Source organism: Ceratotherium simum, chromosome 19 (genome assembly GCF_057802395.1).
Source record: "Ceratotherium simum simum isolate JZ-2026a chromosome 19, ASM5780239v1, whole genome shotgun sequence".
In the NCBI taxonomy this organism is placed as follows: domain Eukaryota; kingdom Metazoa; phylum Chordata; class Mammalia; order Perissodactyla; family Rhinocerotidae; genus Ceratotherium; species Ceratotherium simum.
The window spans coordinates 40,262,555-40,276,960 of NC_141918.1; the positions used below are offsets into that span (position 1 = coordinate 40,262,555).

Consider the following 14,406-nt stretch of genomic DNA (forward strand, 5'->3'; position numbering starts at 1 on the left):
CTAAGCAATTGTCTGCATATAATTATCAGAAATTAGATGTATTGATCGCCAAGCTGCCATCTCTGTGTGGATGGTTGACGATTAGTATAAATAAAAATCATACTTAGAATCCTTTTCCATAATTCTGTCACCAACAGAGTAAACACAACTGACATCATCTGTGTTATAAATAGTTTAATTGAAAAAGTTCCCATTTGACTAACTCTATGTTAAGTGAAAAACCAATTCATTTGCCTGATGGTGTTCAAATAGGTTTTTACATGAGACAGAGACTGTAAGATTAAGTCATAGAAAACAATAGTAGGCTATTTAAATAGTAACACTGAAAAAACTACATCAGAGAAGTCATGACTTAACAGTTTTTTTGGCGTGTATTTTACACAGGTCTTTACGTGGTATCTTAAAATTTATAAGTGGTTTAAAAAAATCTGTCGGTTGAGAGTTGATTTCAGTCACAACACAAATTTACTCGCTATTTATTTAAAATGACTATAGGTATTAATAAAAAAAATTGTCCATTCTTATAATTATTTATTTAAAACAACAGCATGTTATGTAATGCTGGTACTTAATATTTAAAAAAAGAAAGATTGGCAACAGATGTTAGCTCAGGGCGAATCTTCCTCAGCAAAAAAAAACCCCAAAAAAACAAAACTGCTTATTAAGACACTTGCAAACAGCTGTAGCAAAGCCTAAGAATATAAAGGGGCGTCTCATTCAAGCATTCACTGTTCACCAAACATTCATCGTGTGCTACCAAGTGGAGAGGCTGCTCTAGGCACTGGAGCTGGGGGTGGGGGAGGGGAGGCCAAGTAAAGTAACTTGCCGTTCTGGTAGGGCTTCACTGCTAAGGGGTTAGACAGACAATAAACAAACAAGGAAAGTAGAAAATAAAGTAAGGAACAAACAGTTATGGGGAATTTTATATTGATTTTTCAAGGAAGCCACTCTGATTAGGAGCCAGATGAGCAAAGACCTGAACCAAGGGAGGAATGAGCCATAAAAACATTGGGGAGAGAGAGTTCCAGGCAGAGAGAACAGCAACCAAAATGTCTGAAATATTCTAAAAAGTACAACATGAATTTGAAAACCCTACGCTTTTTCAAAAATACTGGCGGCTCTTCTGTAGCTAAAGTTCTCTCTTTTCTACTAAGCCTCTGTGACCACTCAAATCCTAGCAACCTCCTGCTCCCCTGAACTTCTACAGCAGAACTGAACTTGTCATTTAACACAACTAAATGCTGTATTGTTTTGTTTCGGGGTGAGACTGATCTCTTTGATTGGTTTGTAAATTTAAGAATGAGCATCATAGTTTACACCATTTCTGACATCAACTCCCCACCTCTACCCTACATGCCCTGGTGTTGGACATGTTAGATTCTTAATAAAGGTATTTGGTTAACCAAAGGCTGTGTATGTAAAATTACTTGCAATTTAAAGTTTTTAATGGGAAATGTTTCCTTGTCAAGATTCTCTGGGTGTGGTGTGGAATTACTATCAGGATCTAATATTTCCATTTGCAACTGTACAAGCTCACCCTACATACACAAAAGCTTACTTAAAAGGAGAAAAACATAACAAATGAGGAGATATATTAAAAGGCTTTATTCACAATAGAGAAATTTTACAAATATAGTTTTAAAAATTATGTGTCAATCTATTATGTTTCTTATAACATTAGAGATTTATATAAAGTTGGAAATGACAGAATGGATTTATGTACAAATCAAAAACAATCAATGGAAGGGACGGCTAATACACATGAAGGAGTCATGACAAACATCACTGAGTTCTGTAAATTGCCATACAACTGATGTATGTAATATTAATTGCACAAAGCATACCCAAAACATATGCACAAACACAAAATTAAGTGCTGTTTTAATTATTCACCTTTCAGGATGTGAATACATATGTAAACTTAACTGCACAGTTTTGCAGCAAATGAATGAAAGACAGTGTCTACCTAACGACTTCAGTTGTTTAAAATAATTAACACAAAATATAACTTTAATTAAATAACATCACCATAATATTAATATCTTATCTTGTTTACATTTTTGGTGTTTTGGGACTTATGTTTAACAATCCAAGTTCTAGAACTGAAAAAACTTTGCTCTTGCCAGTGGCAGAGCAACATGTAGTACAATTCTTTTGCTTATTTATACCAGAATACAAAAGGTACATTATACTGCAGTGTGTACACACAACCTGATTTTAATATCCGATCTGCTGCAGAAATACATATCAGCTTTGTACTCTTTCAAAGCAAACTGAAAAGCAGAGAAAATAAATTAATTTAAATTGCTAGTCCAAGGACATTCATGCACAAATTATAATCTAAATACATAAGGCCCAATTCTGGCAATAATCTTTTATATTTTGCCTTTAAGTCCCGGGAAAAAAGGACTCTCACTATCCATTCATTTCATAAGGTGAGCTAAAGATAGGAGTGGAAGAAGTTATTCTGGGTCACAGAAACACTTTAACATGGCAATAATGATGCACTAAAGGATCTTTTTCATTTACTAATTTTATTAATTTATTCTTCGACATAAAGCAACGTACAATATTGAAAAAAGAGCAGGTCACACAAGGTGGTCTTTTCAGACAAAGGAAATCTTTTGAAACACTTTCAAAAGCTGAAACAGCAAAAACAATTAAGTCTATCGAGATCTGAGAAAATAACTGTCCTAAAATACATTAGGTTGAACCATACAAAATTGCTTGTATTGAACAGTTTTAAACTACAAATGCAGCAATTTCATATGCTTCGGCCTAATCCATGGGGTCACACTGATCTATCTGATTACTGTAGGCTGACAATGAAGGGGGTTAAGGTCTTTGTACTCAGTATATGCATCATCATATTAGCCCTTTCATGGGAATATATTTAAAATACGAACCAATATGATAAGAAAACATAAGGTGTCACCAAATCTATTCTTGGGAAAATCACTCATATCTCAAAACAATGCTTTGAAGAATCATATAATTATTTTGATCCACTACAGGATTGTGGGGGATGGGGAATGTCCATTCTTATATATTGCTTCTAAGCTGGGATTTCTATGTTGAATTTAACCAGATGAAATATAATATAATCTTATTTGGCCTAAAAGTTTATTAGATTTTCCTCAACTGAGCATGAATAGATACATTAGCAAAGCTTCTTTCAGAGTTATATCTTGCTTTCATAAACTGAAATGAAATAATTTACTACATTTGAGAAAGGGCCCTTTTCAAATCTGAAAAATCTGAACCAAATGTAATGCTTTCTTTTTTTCAAGAGAAAAAATTAAAGATGAAATGCAAACCAAAAAACCATATGAAATACTCACCCTCTCTTTAGGGAGACCAATTTCTTCATATATTTAGTTAAAAGCAAAAGCTAACCCACTAAAAGTTATACTATTTCCCTTTAAAAAATGTAATTCAGTAATAGCAGAGCTCTGCAGAATTTGAAAGCTCACCTCGCTGTGTGGTAGAGAATGGAAAAAATAATTAACCAGTACATGATCCAGAAGTGATACAGGGCATTTAAAGTAACTTTTGAGAACTAATTCACAAATTAGGAAACACTAATGTAATTAACCAACAAAAATATACTGTGGTTCCAATGAAATGAGGTCAACATGTGAAGATCCTTTTGGGATGACATTCTAATTTGAATTATAATGTGAGTGAAGTATTTTAGAAGACATTCTATCAAATAATGATAGACCTGCATAAGGAGGCTGTCACAGTTATAAGATCTCTCTGGTGGATAGACAAACCAGATTAACATGAAATTGAAAAGGAAAAAGCTATTTTAATATTTAATTTATTATTATGGCTTTTTGCAACATGGCAAAACATTACAGCTTAAAGCAGACATTATCTCCTCATAGAAGAGGAAAAAGTTTTGCAGTCAAATCAAAATTGTAATTAAGAGGTCATTGGTATACCATTTATTCAGTTTAATAAAAATGATACTACACCTTCGTGAACTCCAGAGAATACTTAAAAAAAAAGCAAAACAACTTGTGATCCACTGATTGAATAATAAAAGATATGATAAGGAATTTAGGTCTGTCTATGCCTATGATAGTAAACATGAAAGACTGCAAAACAATTTTAGAACTTAGAATAATCACAGACCTATTAATAAAAATTCATCATGTGCCTGAATACCAGAAAAGGAATTATTAAGGTATGCAGTGAAGGGAATGGAGCAGAGGAAAATATAAAATGTCTCTTTATTTTTCCTTGACTTCATCTTCTTTTTTATTCTTAGATAGTACAGGGAGAAGATGTGCCTCGGTATTGAAGATCCAATGTTCCAAAGGAAGCAGATCATCATCAGAAAATATTAAGTACAAATACCTGGAGAGAGAGACATGAGTACATGAGGACCGAAAGACCACGTCAGGTAGCGAAACCAGAAGACACCACAAACACTATATCATGTCTCCATTCATCTCACGGAGAACCATGGACAACAGTCAATCATAGCCAACCTTGGGGGGATATACTCATTCATGTGGAGTAAAGAAGCTACTCTGGGCTTGGTATTGGGTATGAAAACCATACAGAGCAGCTCCAAGTCATCAAACTTGTATGCATTCGGAAGCAGTCATACTTGGTATTATCTGAATGTGTTCATGATAAAGACATCTACGAAGATCTCACTGGGTACCTCAGCCACACACTTTTAGAATAATTTTTACTTACTTTAGCATCTCTGCCAGGAAGAAACTTTGCTGCACATCATCGTAACTGTCATGTCTGAGGTAAACATCCCTTAGGCCCGAATAGCCTCCGTTCACTCTGCAGTGATTTTCCAGGGCCTACATTACAAAGAAGAGGGAAAAAAAAAAGGTCATACTTCAGTAAACTGATTGTCACTAATTTTATTATTAGATTCAAATTCAAATAAAGATTCAAATTGAATATGAGAGATTGTAACAGTTTTAGGTAAAAATTTAAAAAACCATAAAATGTCAATGCAAATAAAGTGAAAAATTAAAGGACATATGAACACTATTATCTCACCTAATTGGAAACACTTCTACATTTAGCTTTGGAATAATTTTTCAGTGATTTTTACCATTTCCTCCCATGGTCTAGAGCAGGGTTCGTCAAACTGTGAGCCACAGGGTAAATCCAGTCTGCTGTTTGTTCTTGTAAATAAAGTGTTACAGAACCACAGCCATGCTCACTTGTTTACAGATTGTTTGTGGCTGTTTTTTCTCTATGATGGCTGAGTTGAGTGGTTGCATATGGCCCCCAAGCCTAATTCTCTCTAGCCCTTATAGAAAAAGCTTGCTGACCCCTGGTTTTGAGAGATTGTTAATGTCAATTGGGATTATAAACCACTGGTTGAGAAAGTGCACTGGACCAAAATCAGCTGCTGCTATAATCAGAACACCTTCTTTCTTAAAAATTGATTGTGGAGTACTAATTAGTGATACTGGTGACAGATATAAAAGAAGAAAATGGAAAGCAGGGAGAAAAATGTGGCTGATATCTATTTCTAAAATACATTTTTCTTTTCTTTAGTCTGGGATGGAAGAAGATGGGATGAATCCACTGGTAATAATCTAGAAAGGAATGATCCTACATTCCTGTAGTAGTCTGACTATAAAGATTTTTGGAAAAGATAAGGGTTAGGCAGTGTGGGAATGCAAATTTGGGTAACAACCTAAAATAACTTGCCTTCCACATTGTCAGCTGCCACTAAGTTGACCGCTCGTTGTATTTTGAAATTACATTTCAAAATAACTGCTTTGCTAGTTACCAGGCATATTCATCTCCAAGAAAGTTATTTTCTACTTACCATATTCCACTAATCCTATAAACTGTATGGTCAATAAAAATTTCCATTGTAAAAAAATTGCCATCAGAAATCTGGTTCTAATCCATAGAACGGACAAAAATAATAGTTTAAAACTAAAACCTCTAATATTTATAATGAAATCAAAAAGATATAAGAAACATTAATAAGATAAAGTTACTCTTAGGTTCTCATGTCATTTTTCATGTATTTTTCAGTTTTATGAACAGTAATCCTGTCCCCTCTTTTTTTTACATGCATCATTACACCTCATTTTTCTCCCATTTTGCACAACTATCAAGAAGATGGAGAGCACAGAACTTGCTGTATTAGTTGAGGAAAATCTTCATTAGCTAGAAAAGGGTTTTGGAGGAAAACATGGCTCTAAGAATGCAGAGCCCAGAAAAGAGAGAGAGAAGGCGAATCCAGTCAGTGGGGACAGCGAGCTGAGTACCCAGCTTCCAACTGCAGATACTGATAACGAGGAGATTGATTTTGCGCACTGTGGCTGGAGGGCAGAAGGGAGAGAGCATGGGGCCACGAGGAGAAGCATTTAATTACCAGGTTAAAGAAAATCTCACTGGCAGGCTCCATGAATTAAGAAAATGTCTAACGATTTGGTACTTTTTAAAAGCTACTGGGAAAATAAGATCAACTTTAAAAAAATGCTTTGATTATATTCTTAGTTGCAGAAAAGGAGCCAAGTTGGGGGAAAGCCTGCAGAAAAGAACTTTCAGGTCCTATTATTATTATTATTATTTTTTAAGATTTTATTTATTTATTTTTCCCCCAAAGCCCCAGTAGATAGTTGTATGTCATAGCTGCACATCCTTCCAGTTGCTGTATGTGGGATGCGGCCTCAGCATGGCCGGAGAAGCGGTGCGACGGTGCGCACCCGGGATCCGAACCCAGGCCGCCAGTAGCGGAGCGCGTGCACTTAACCACTAAGCCACGGGGCCGGCCCCAGGTCCTATTATTTTTTTCCTCCCTTCCTTTTTTGATAAAAGTTCTTTCTGATAAAAAGTCAAATGCCAGATACACTGGAGCAGGTCAAAAATTACTTGTAAAAAAGGAAAAAAAAAAAAATCAAGATTTAGAAGAAATGGGTAAGTTTGTTGTTACGGAACATAGTGAAATCCTATTTCCAGATATTTCCTAAAAAAAAAGGATTATAATCACAAAACTTTTTCTTGGTTTCTCCCTTGAAGCTCTTTGGTGATAAGCTCATGAGAGGGCCAGGCATGAAAGACAGCCACCCCTTCCTCCCATAAAATTTCTATAAGCGCCTTGTTTTGTTATAGAAAAAGAGTTGTTTTGGGGGGTAGACAACGCCCAATGGTTTTTCCTCTTTTCAAGTTCACCCCACTCATTCTTCTTCTCCCGCAGTCCTAATGTGGCGGGCCACAGTAGTCAAGAACACAGCCTCAAGTTTCAGAGGAGGGGCAGAATCCCAGCACTAGACTCCTGAACTGTGGCCTCAGAGGGTCCTGGACCCAGGCAGCGCCCTTTGCTCAACATGGGGTTGTCATGAGAAAAAAAACAAGATGAGGACACACTCAGCACAGTGATAGGGACTTTTCAGAGTTTAGAAAGGCCTAGCTAGTTTTATTTTTTGAGGCTTTTGGTAAATTAAAAAGAAAAAAATAAAGGAAAATGCCGAAGAGGCATTTTTAACGTTCAAAAAATGACAAATCATCATGTCAATTCTAAATTTTAAGACTTTAGGGATGTGAGGCTGGGGACAAGCAGCTCTCCTGGGCCCCATAACAGGCCCTGGTTTTACAGTATCTCAGCGGTGGAAGCATTCACATATCTATGCTGCGTCATCTGATCAGAACATCATTTTACTACAATCTGTTCTTGGGACTCTCGGCCTCCACTCATAGGGACTACCTCAATTTTATGTAAATGCTTACATTATTAGCGACCATATGTGATTAGGATGTGCTAAGAGCAGAGAACAGAAGGACAGACTGGAGCTCTCAACAAATGATGAAAGACACACCTGACCCCAAGTGACTGTACTTCTTAGGAGGGAGAAAGGTAAGAGAGTAGCAAGCAGCATGAGCTAAATCCTACTCAGAAAGCATCATTGTGAGGCTAGAAAGCATCCTTTTATCTACCAGGTCAGATACGCAGCTGATCCATGGAGATTTCCAAGAGTAGATCCCAGGGAACAATGCTAATAATAAGGCTGACCGGTTGAGTTTGGTCTGACCTCAAAGGTAGAACCAGGCAAAATGGACATATCAGAGTTTACAAACAGGGATCAAGCCTGGGGTGTAGAAGCAGGAACTAGGATGACAAATCTCTCTCTGAGAGCCAGAATATCCACATGGAAAAGGTTAGATTTAGAGGACTAGAGAAATACGTCTGTGCAAAAAAAAGAAAAGAAATCCCTATATAAGGCTTATCTGCTACGGTGGACCAGTGGAGACGTTTATATAATCTATACATACCTACATTATAGACATTATATAATCTATATTTACCTACACATACAGGAATGTATATGTATAACTTATAGCATGAGCTTTATCAGAATATTATACATGTCTAATTGGGAGGGATTTAATAAAGTTCTTCAGGACATTACTGAGAAAAAGCAAATGAACTATCAGGTAGATGTTTTCCTATTGGGTAGAGTCACAAGTGCTTGAACACTTGTGATGAATGGGTGGTGGTAACCAGTGCAGGAGGTCTCTATTGCTGCATGCTGGATTATGTACTTTTGTATCTTGTTTGACATTATTATTGTGTTCGACGTTATTATTCAGAACTTTGGTTAAGACATGGAAAGCAGGTTTACCAAGTGTATCAGTGAAAGAAGGTTGGGAAGGGAGTGCTTTGCTAAAAGACAGGAAGATGGCTGACAGACACTACAAACTGCAAGTATGGATGAAAACAAGCACGGAACAAAAGAGATGTGTCAACGGTAGCTAACGTAGTAGCTAACATCATTCGACCATAATTTCAACATGAGCCAGGGGTTTTATAAATCTACTAAAAGAACAAGCTGGACCATAGGCTGTGGGAAATAACACTCAGAGGAGAGGTTCTTGAGTCATCCTGCTCGTCCCTGAAAGACCACAGCTGAAAACCATGTCACGAGGACAAGGTGGAGGGAAATGATGGGTGAGTAAGGGAACAGTTGGCAGAATGTGCTGACTTCAGATAACTGAGGAGTTGAAATGTAGAAGAGAGAGGATTGTTCTTCCAGTATCCCCAGAGCACAGAACACTGTAAATTCTGGTTTTAAAAGGAATAACTTTCTAATACTTTTAGCCATTAAAAAATGAATTACTTTATTAGTAGTATATTCCTTTTTGCTACAAAGTCCTTGAATTGATAAAGAACAGCCATCTGGCAAAGACACGGAGAGGAGTCTTTTCTTTGAGTGGAAGGTGGACTAGGTGATTTTTAAGATCCCCTATGCATTAGTTTGGGTTCCCCTAAAAACAGAGCATGAGACGAGGGTTGGATGTAGGAGTTTCTGGGGAGGTGATATCAGGAAGTGAGCAAGTGGGGAGAGCGAAACAGGGAAGGGAGAAGAGCTAGTGAAATATGCTGAGCAATTACAGCTGTGTGCAACAGGGGCTCCCTCCCGCTGGAAATCCCGAGGAACATCTCAGAATTATTCTTCAAAGAAGGAAGACTGGGACAGTTATCCATCAACTCCAAAACCTCATTGGTTGAGGGTTGCCCCTGGGGCCATTAACTCTCCCACACTTCCCAGAATACAGCCAGCTGCCTGTGAAGAAGCTCTGAGTCACAACAGCTGAGAAGCAGTGGGCGCTCGAAGTGATGCTGCCAGATGCAAGGGGCCTGCCCACTGCAGCTGTAGCTGAAACACAGGGTGGGGTGAGGGGGGGTGGGGGGTGGGGGTGGCTGAGGGGACATGACACAAGGGAAAACAAAGTGCTGCCGCAGCTTCTAAGTCTACGATATTAGTGCTTTAAGAAAGGCAAGAGCCCCCAGCACTCCTCCCTCCCCACTGTATCTCAAGTTCTAGCAGAAATTATTAGTGGTAAAAACAGGGGGAAATCCCTGTGTTGACTGACTGAGGGAAATAATTTCATGTCATATGTTACACTAAAAGTTGACAATAGACAAAAATTCTAACACATAAACCAACCTTATTACTTCACAAACAAATTCCCCTGAAGAACCAAGCAAATCAACACTTCCTGCCCACATGGCAATAGAGATTTACTTACTTTCCATTTTTGATCAATTTCTGCCATACCTTTTGCACATTTTAACATCTCTAAAATTGGCATGGCCTAATTTAGTTGGTAGTGTTGTACTTTCTTAGTGGTATACAAAATAATGGTGTTCCTTATCAATTATGGTGTTTTACATTTGATGAAATATGTCATTCCTGATATTTTCAATTTATACTGATATTTGCAAGGTGAGTATTTGTCTTAATTCCTTTGCTGGTCTATTGAAGACCAAAATAATTCCCTGTCACCTAAGCTTAGGTGAACCTCAATTTTAATACATTTTTCAGAGAAACAAACATAAATTTAAAGAAATTGGAATTACCATTGACTAAACATAATTAGAAAACTTTGCAAAAAAAAAAAAAAAGAGGCCTAAAGAATGCTATTATTCAAAATGACTGATGACTAGAGATAAGACACACACTAAATGAAGAGGGTAATAAGCAAGATTCATCGACGGCTTCCTAAGATATTAGTTAAATTTTACACAAAGGCAATATTCATTTTAGATTTCCTGAGAGAAGTTACTCCTAATGGACAGTTTTTAAAGACAGCTAACTTGCTAACAAAGAGTGCTAGAGAAGAAGGGAGAGTAATTAAAGCGCTTGCCTGTTCTTATCCCCTGAATTTCCTCCCATTCCTTTCAGAATAATAGCGCTTAAAATTAGACATTGTTGGGTGCATATCCTGGAGGGCGCCTCTGCTGGGTTCCAGCACACAAAGTGTTGAGTAGATTCGTTTAGGAAGATGATATCCCATATTGGCAGGACGAGACCGAAGAGGTGACCAAGACAATTAGAACAACACACTGGACAGATGGAAAGCTTATGGATATTCAGAGAAACCTGAGACTAGTGAAGGAATACTCTTGCACAAACTAGTTCTTCTACAGGTTCTTTCTAAAAGCTAGATCTAAGCAGCTAATTTACTCTACATAAAGGCATATATTATCATTTCAATGCCCAAAGACTAACAGAAGAAGCCACATAGTGGTATCCTGAAACAGACAATAGGCAGGGGTGACTATCCCTAAGTAACCCTTTGTGGAATTAAGTGATCACCATTTCCATAGTTGTGGGAACTTAATTTCATAATACGCCTTTAGATATCTCCTTCAGCATCAAAGTAGGCATATTTATATCATTGTTAACATAAAATCAAGCTGAAACCAGGGATACAGGATGACTAAACTGAAAACACGCAGTGTTGAATGGAACAAAGGTTGGTTAAAGCTTTGAAAATCATAGAAAAGTTGATATGCTAGATTTATAGGTATCACTGTACATTTTTTCCTGAGACATTTATCTTTAAGAAACATGAGCAAGTTAGAACATCACCTCCACGGCTTCCCAGGCCCATTTCCTGTACTTTGGATCATGAGTCAGTCGCCACATGTACATGTAAGTCTCCACGACCTCTGGCCGGAGGATGTAGTATTTTTCATTTTGCCTTGTAGCAATGGCTTCAACACCACCATCGAATCTGAAAGCTTCTGGTCCCAGTTTCACAACTAAAGGACATGCGATAGGTGACAACGGTTATTGTCCTAGACAATGCTTAGTGTCTGTAACTTAAAGGAAACTAGAAAGTACTTCCCAACACTCGAGAGAGATGCCAAAACAATCATTTTAAGGAACAGTTATAAACATCAGATCATAAGCAATATTCAATATACTTTTAAAATTTAGTCATTTAAAAAGAGTCCATTTTAGAAAATGGTTATGATCCTTTCTTTTCTTTCATTTAACCACCATTTACCTGTACCCACCAGGCAGGTACAGGGTACCACAAAACACCTCTTTAGCTAAAAAATCAGTGGTCAACAATTCTAGGTCATTATGTCACGAAAGGTTATTTAATCTTTGTGCTTCAAACTCCTATTTTATAAGAAGGGAGCCAGACTCATAATCTGTTTCACGGAGATACTGGGAAGATTAATTGTGGTTTATAAAATACTAAGTTTCTTTCTTGCACAGGGACAGAGACTCTTACTCAACATTATTAACCTAATGCAGGGTCAGTAAATTAGACTGGCTTAACTCTTTATGGCCTGGATTTTTGTTTCTTGGCAAAATAAGGGTAAATACTTTTATGTAGAAAAGCGGTGCCTCTTAAAGTAAAAATACAAATTCCTTTAAGATATTAATCATGATCATCAGGTTTCATCGGGCACAACGGATATTCTTTCGATGGCAGCAATGGCGAAGTTCCTCACTGAATGAAATAAAAGCATATGGGAATAGACTAAATGAAGAGTAACATGTACTCACATGTGCGATTGTAGGATTCATGACAGGTATGGGCAATTTCAGCCCCGAGTTGAAGGTAGTGCTGAGTCAGGCCTGTGGGAGCGTCGTCTGCCCCAAGCGCAAACATGCCTCCAGCAAAGCAGGTTAGGTGGCCCATCTTGTGTTCCAGGAGGCCCCCCTTCCACTCCGCGATGTACGTCAGCCCCCTGCTAGACTTGCGGATCAAGTGGGTCTCAATTGCCTGAAAGTAATACTTATTTTCAACGTTTTGCAACCTCTTCTCAAATTTATACTAAAAACACACCCCCAATGTTAAAAAAAAAAAAGAAGATAAAACATCACTCACGATTTGAGCTTGGTGTTACAAATCCAATTCAACCTGAAATTTTGTTATTGCTTTCTGTATTCTCCCTCTAGTCTATGCCTTATTAGTTTGGTGAGTTACAAGTAATGCTGTTGGGCCAGCCCAGTCAGCGTTGCTTGGTTCCATGACCAACACTTGCAGTCCTCATACCCAAAAAGCTGTCCCCCTTCTCAAAGACGGGCCACTGATGTAGTGGTAACAGCTGGCTTAGTGCATTTCCATTTACAAAAAAGGAGAAATAACACAAAGCACAGCCCCTACTCTGGATGAAGAATGGAGCATATTTGTGGGTGAAATCCAGGCTGGTGGTAAGACCTTTCCTTTCGCTCTTAGGCTCCAAGGGGTAGACAGACCAAGTGGGAAAGAGAAGCTGTTCTCCAGTCAGGTCACTTGGCTTCAAATTCCAGCTCTGACACTTACTACCGGTGAACTTTGTAGGTAATTTGCTTCTGTATCCCGAAACCTCAGTTTCCTCATCCATAAAATGGGAGTAGTAGTATCTACGGAGCCTTTCTGCAACATTTTGTTCATGTAGTGGTCAGTACTACGACTAGCACTTGACAAAGGTCATTTATCACATCATTTACATCTCCATTGTGGTAACACTTGAATTAAGTTCCCCTCTAATAATGCTATTGAAAAGCACATTAGTATATAATGAAGAAATCCTCTTAAAAAAAAGAAAAAAGAATAAAGATCTGCAAATTTGGGAGAAACAATAATGTTTACAAAAAATTATTTATAAAACACTTCTACTGTTTCCCCAGGACAGTTGATATACTTTTAAAATAGATAAGAGAGGGCCGGCCCCGTGGCTTAGCGGTTAAGTGCGCGCACTCTGCTACTGGCGGCCCCGGGTTCGGATCCCGGGCGCGCACCGACGCACCGCTTCTCCAGCCATGCTGAGGCCGCGTCCCACATACAGCAACTAGAAGGATGTGCAACTATGACATTCAACTATCTACAGGGGTTTTGCAGGGGGAAAAAAAAAAGGAGGAAGATTGGCAATAGATGTTAGCTCAGAGCCAGTCTTTCCCAACAAAAAAGAGGAGGATTAGCACGGATGTTAGCTCTGGGCTGATCCTCCTCACACACAAAAGAAATAAAAATAAAAAAATAAGTAAACAATATAGATAAGAGAAAATAAAATAAGCCTTATATTTTAAAAAGCAAAAACGAAGTGCAAGTGTTTGGAATTACTAATTTCCAACTACTATAATAGGAAATGCTTCCCCCCCTCCAATTACTCCATAGAAGGAAAAGGGCTATGACTGTGTCTATACCTGTTACACTGTTATCAAAATAGAGGAGTTTTGAGGAAGCACATTTGTGAACAGTAGACATAGACAAAACTTGTGATAGAGGAGAATGGATGAAAATGAATACACGGTCAGATAAAACCTTTCCTACCTTTTATTAGAAATGAACAAATGAAACCAAGATGGTAAGAAATAAATGAACACACACTGTGCTCATTAACTGTGGTTACAGCTAATTTTATTGATGATCTAGTTATTACATTAATATTTCATTCTTATTTAATGCAACTGAACATCTTAGCTATTTACACTTCTCGTAGCACAAACTGCAATAAAGTCCTTTAAGCAGATACTTGCTCATCACCCAAGAAATTATTCTTTCTACATGGCAAGACTAATAGCTTTTAAGCATGGATTAGGGAAACATTATTACCCTGTTAGGGATCCTGAATAAAGTACCATATTATTTTTGACATGATATTGACCAAGTTGC

At 37.7% G+C, this 14,406-nt stretch overlaps 1 protein-coding gene across 1 annotated transcript in view; it reads right to left on the reverse strand.

Annotated features, from left to right (window-relative positions):
* Positions 1-1,586: 1,586 nt before the first annotated feature.
* Positions 1,587-14,406, reverse strand: part of MAN1A1 (mannosidase alpha class 1A member 1) — a 153,596-nt gene continuing 140,776 nt past the window's right edge. The window contains exons 10-13 of the mRNA XM_004422269.3: positions 12,312-12,531; positions 11,379-11,551; positions 4,714-4,829; positions 1,587-4,365 (exon numbers count right to left, since the gene is read on the reverse strand). Coding sequence (XP_004422326.1) covers positions 4,239-4,365; positions 4,714-4,829; positions 11,379-11,551; positions 12,312-12,531 — 636 coding nt within the window. The 3' untranslated portion in view covers positions 1,587-4,238. The remainder of the gene's footprint in view (positions 4,366-4,713; positions 4,830-11,378; positions 11,552-12,311; positions 12,532-14,406) is intronic.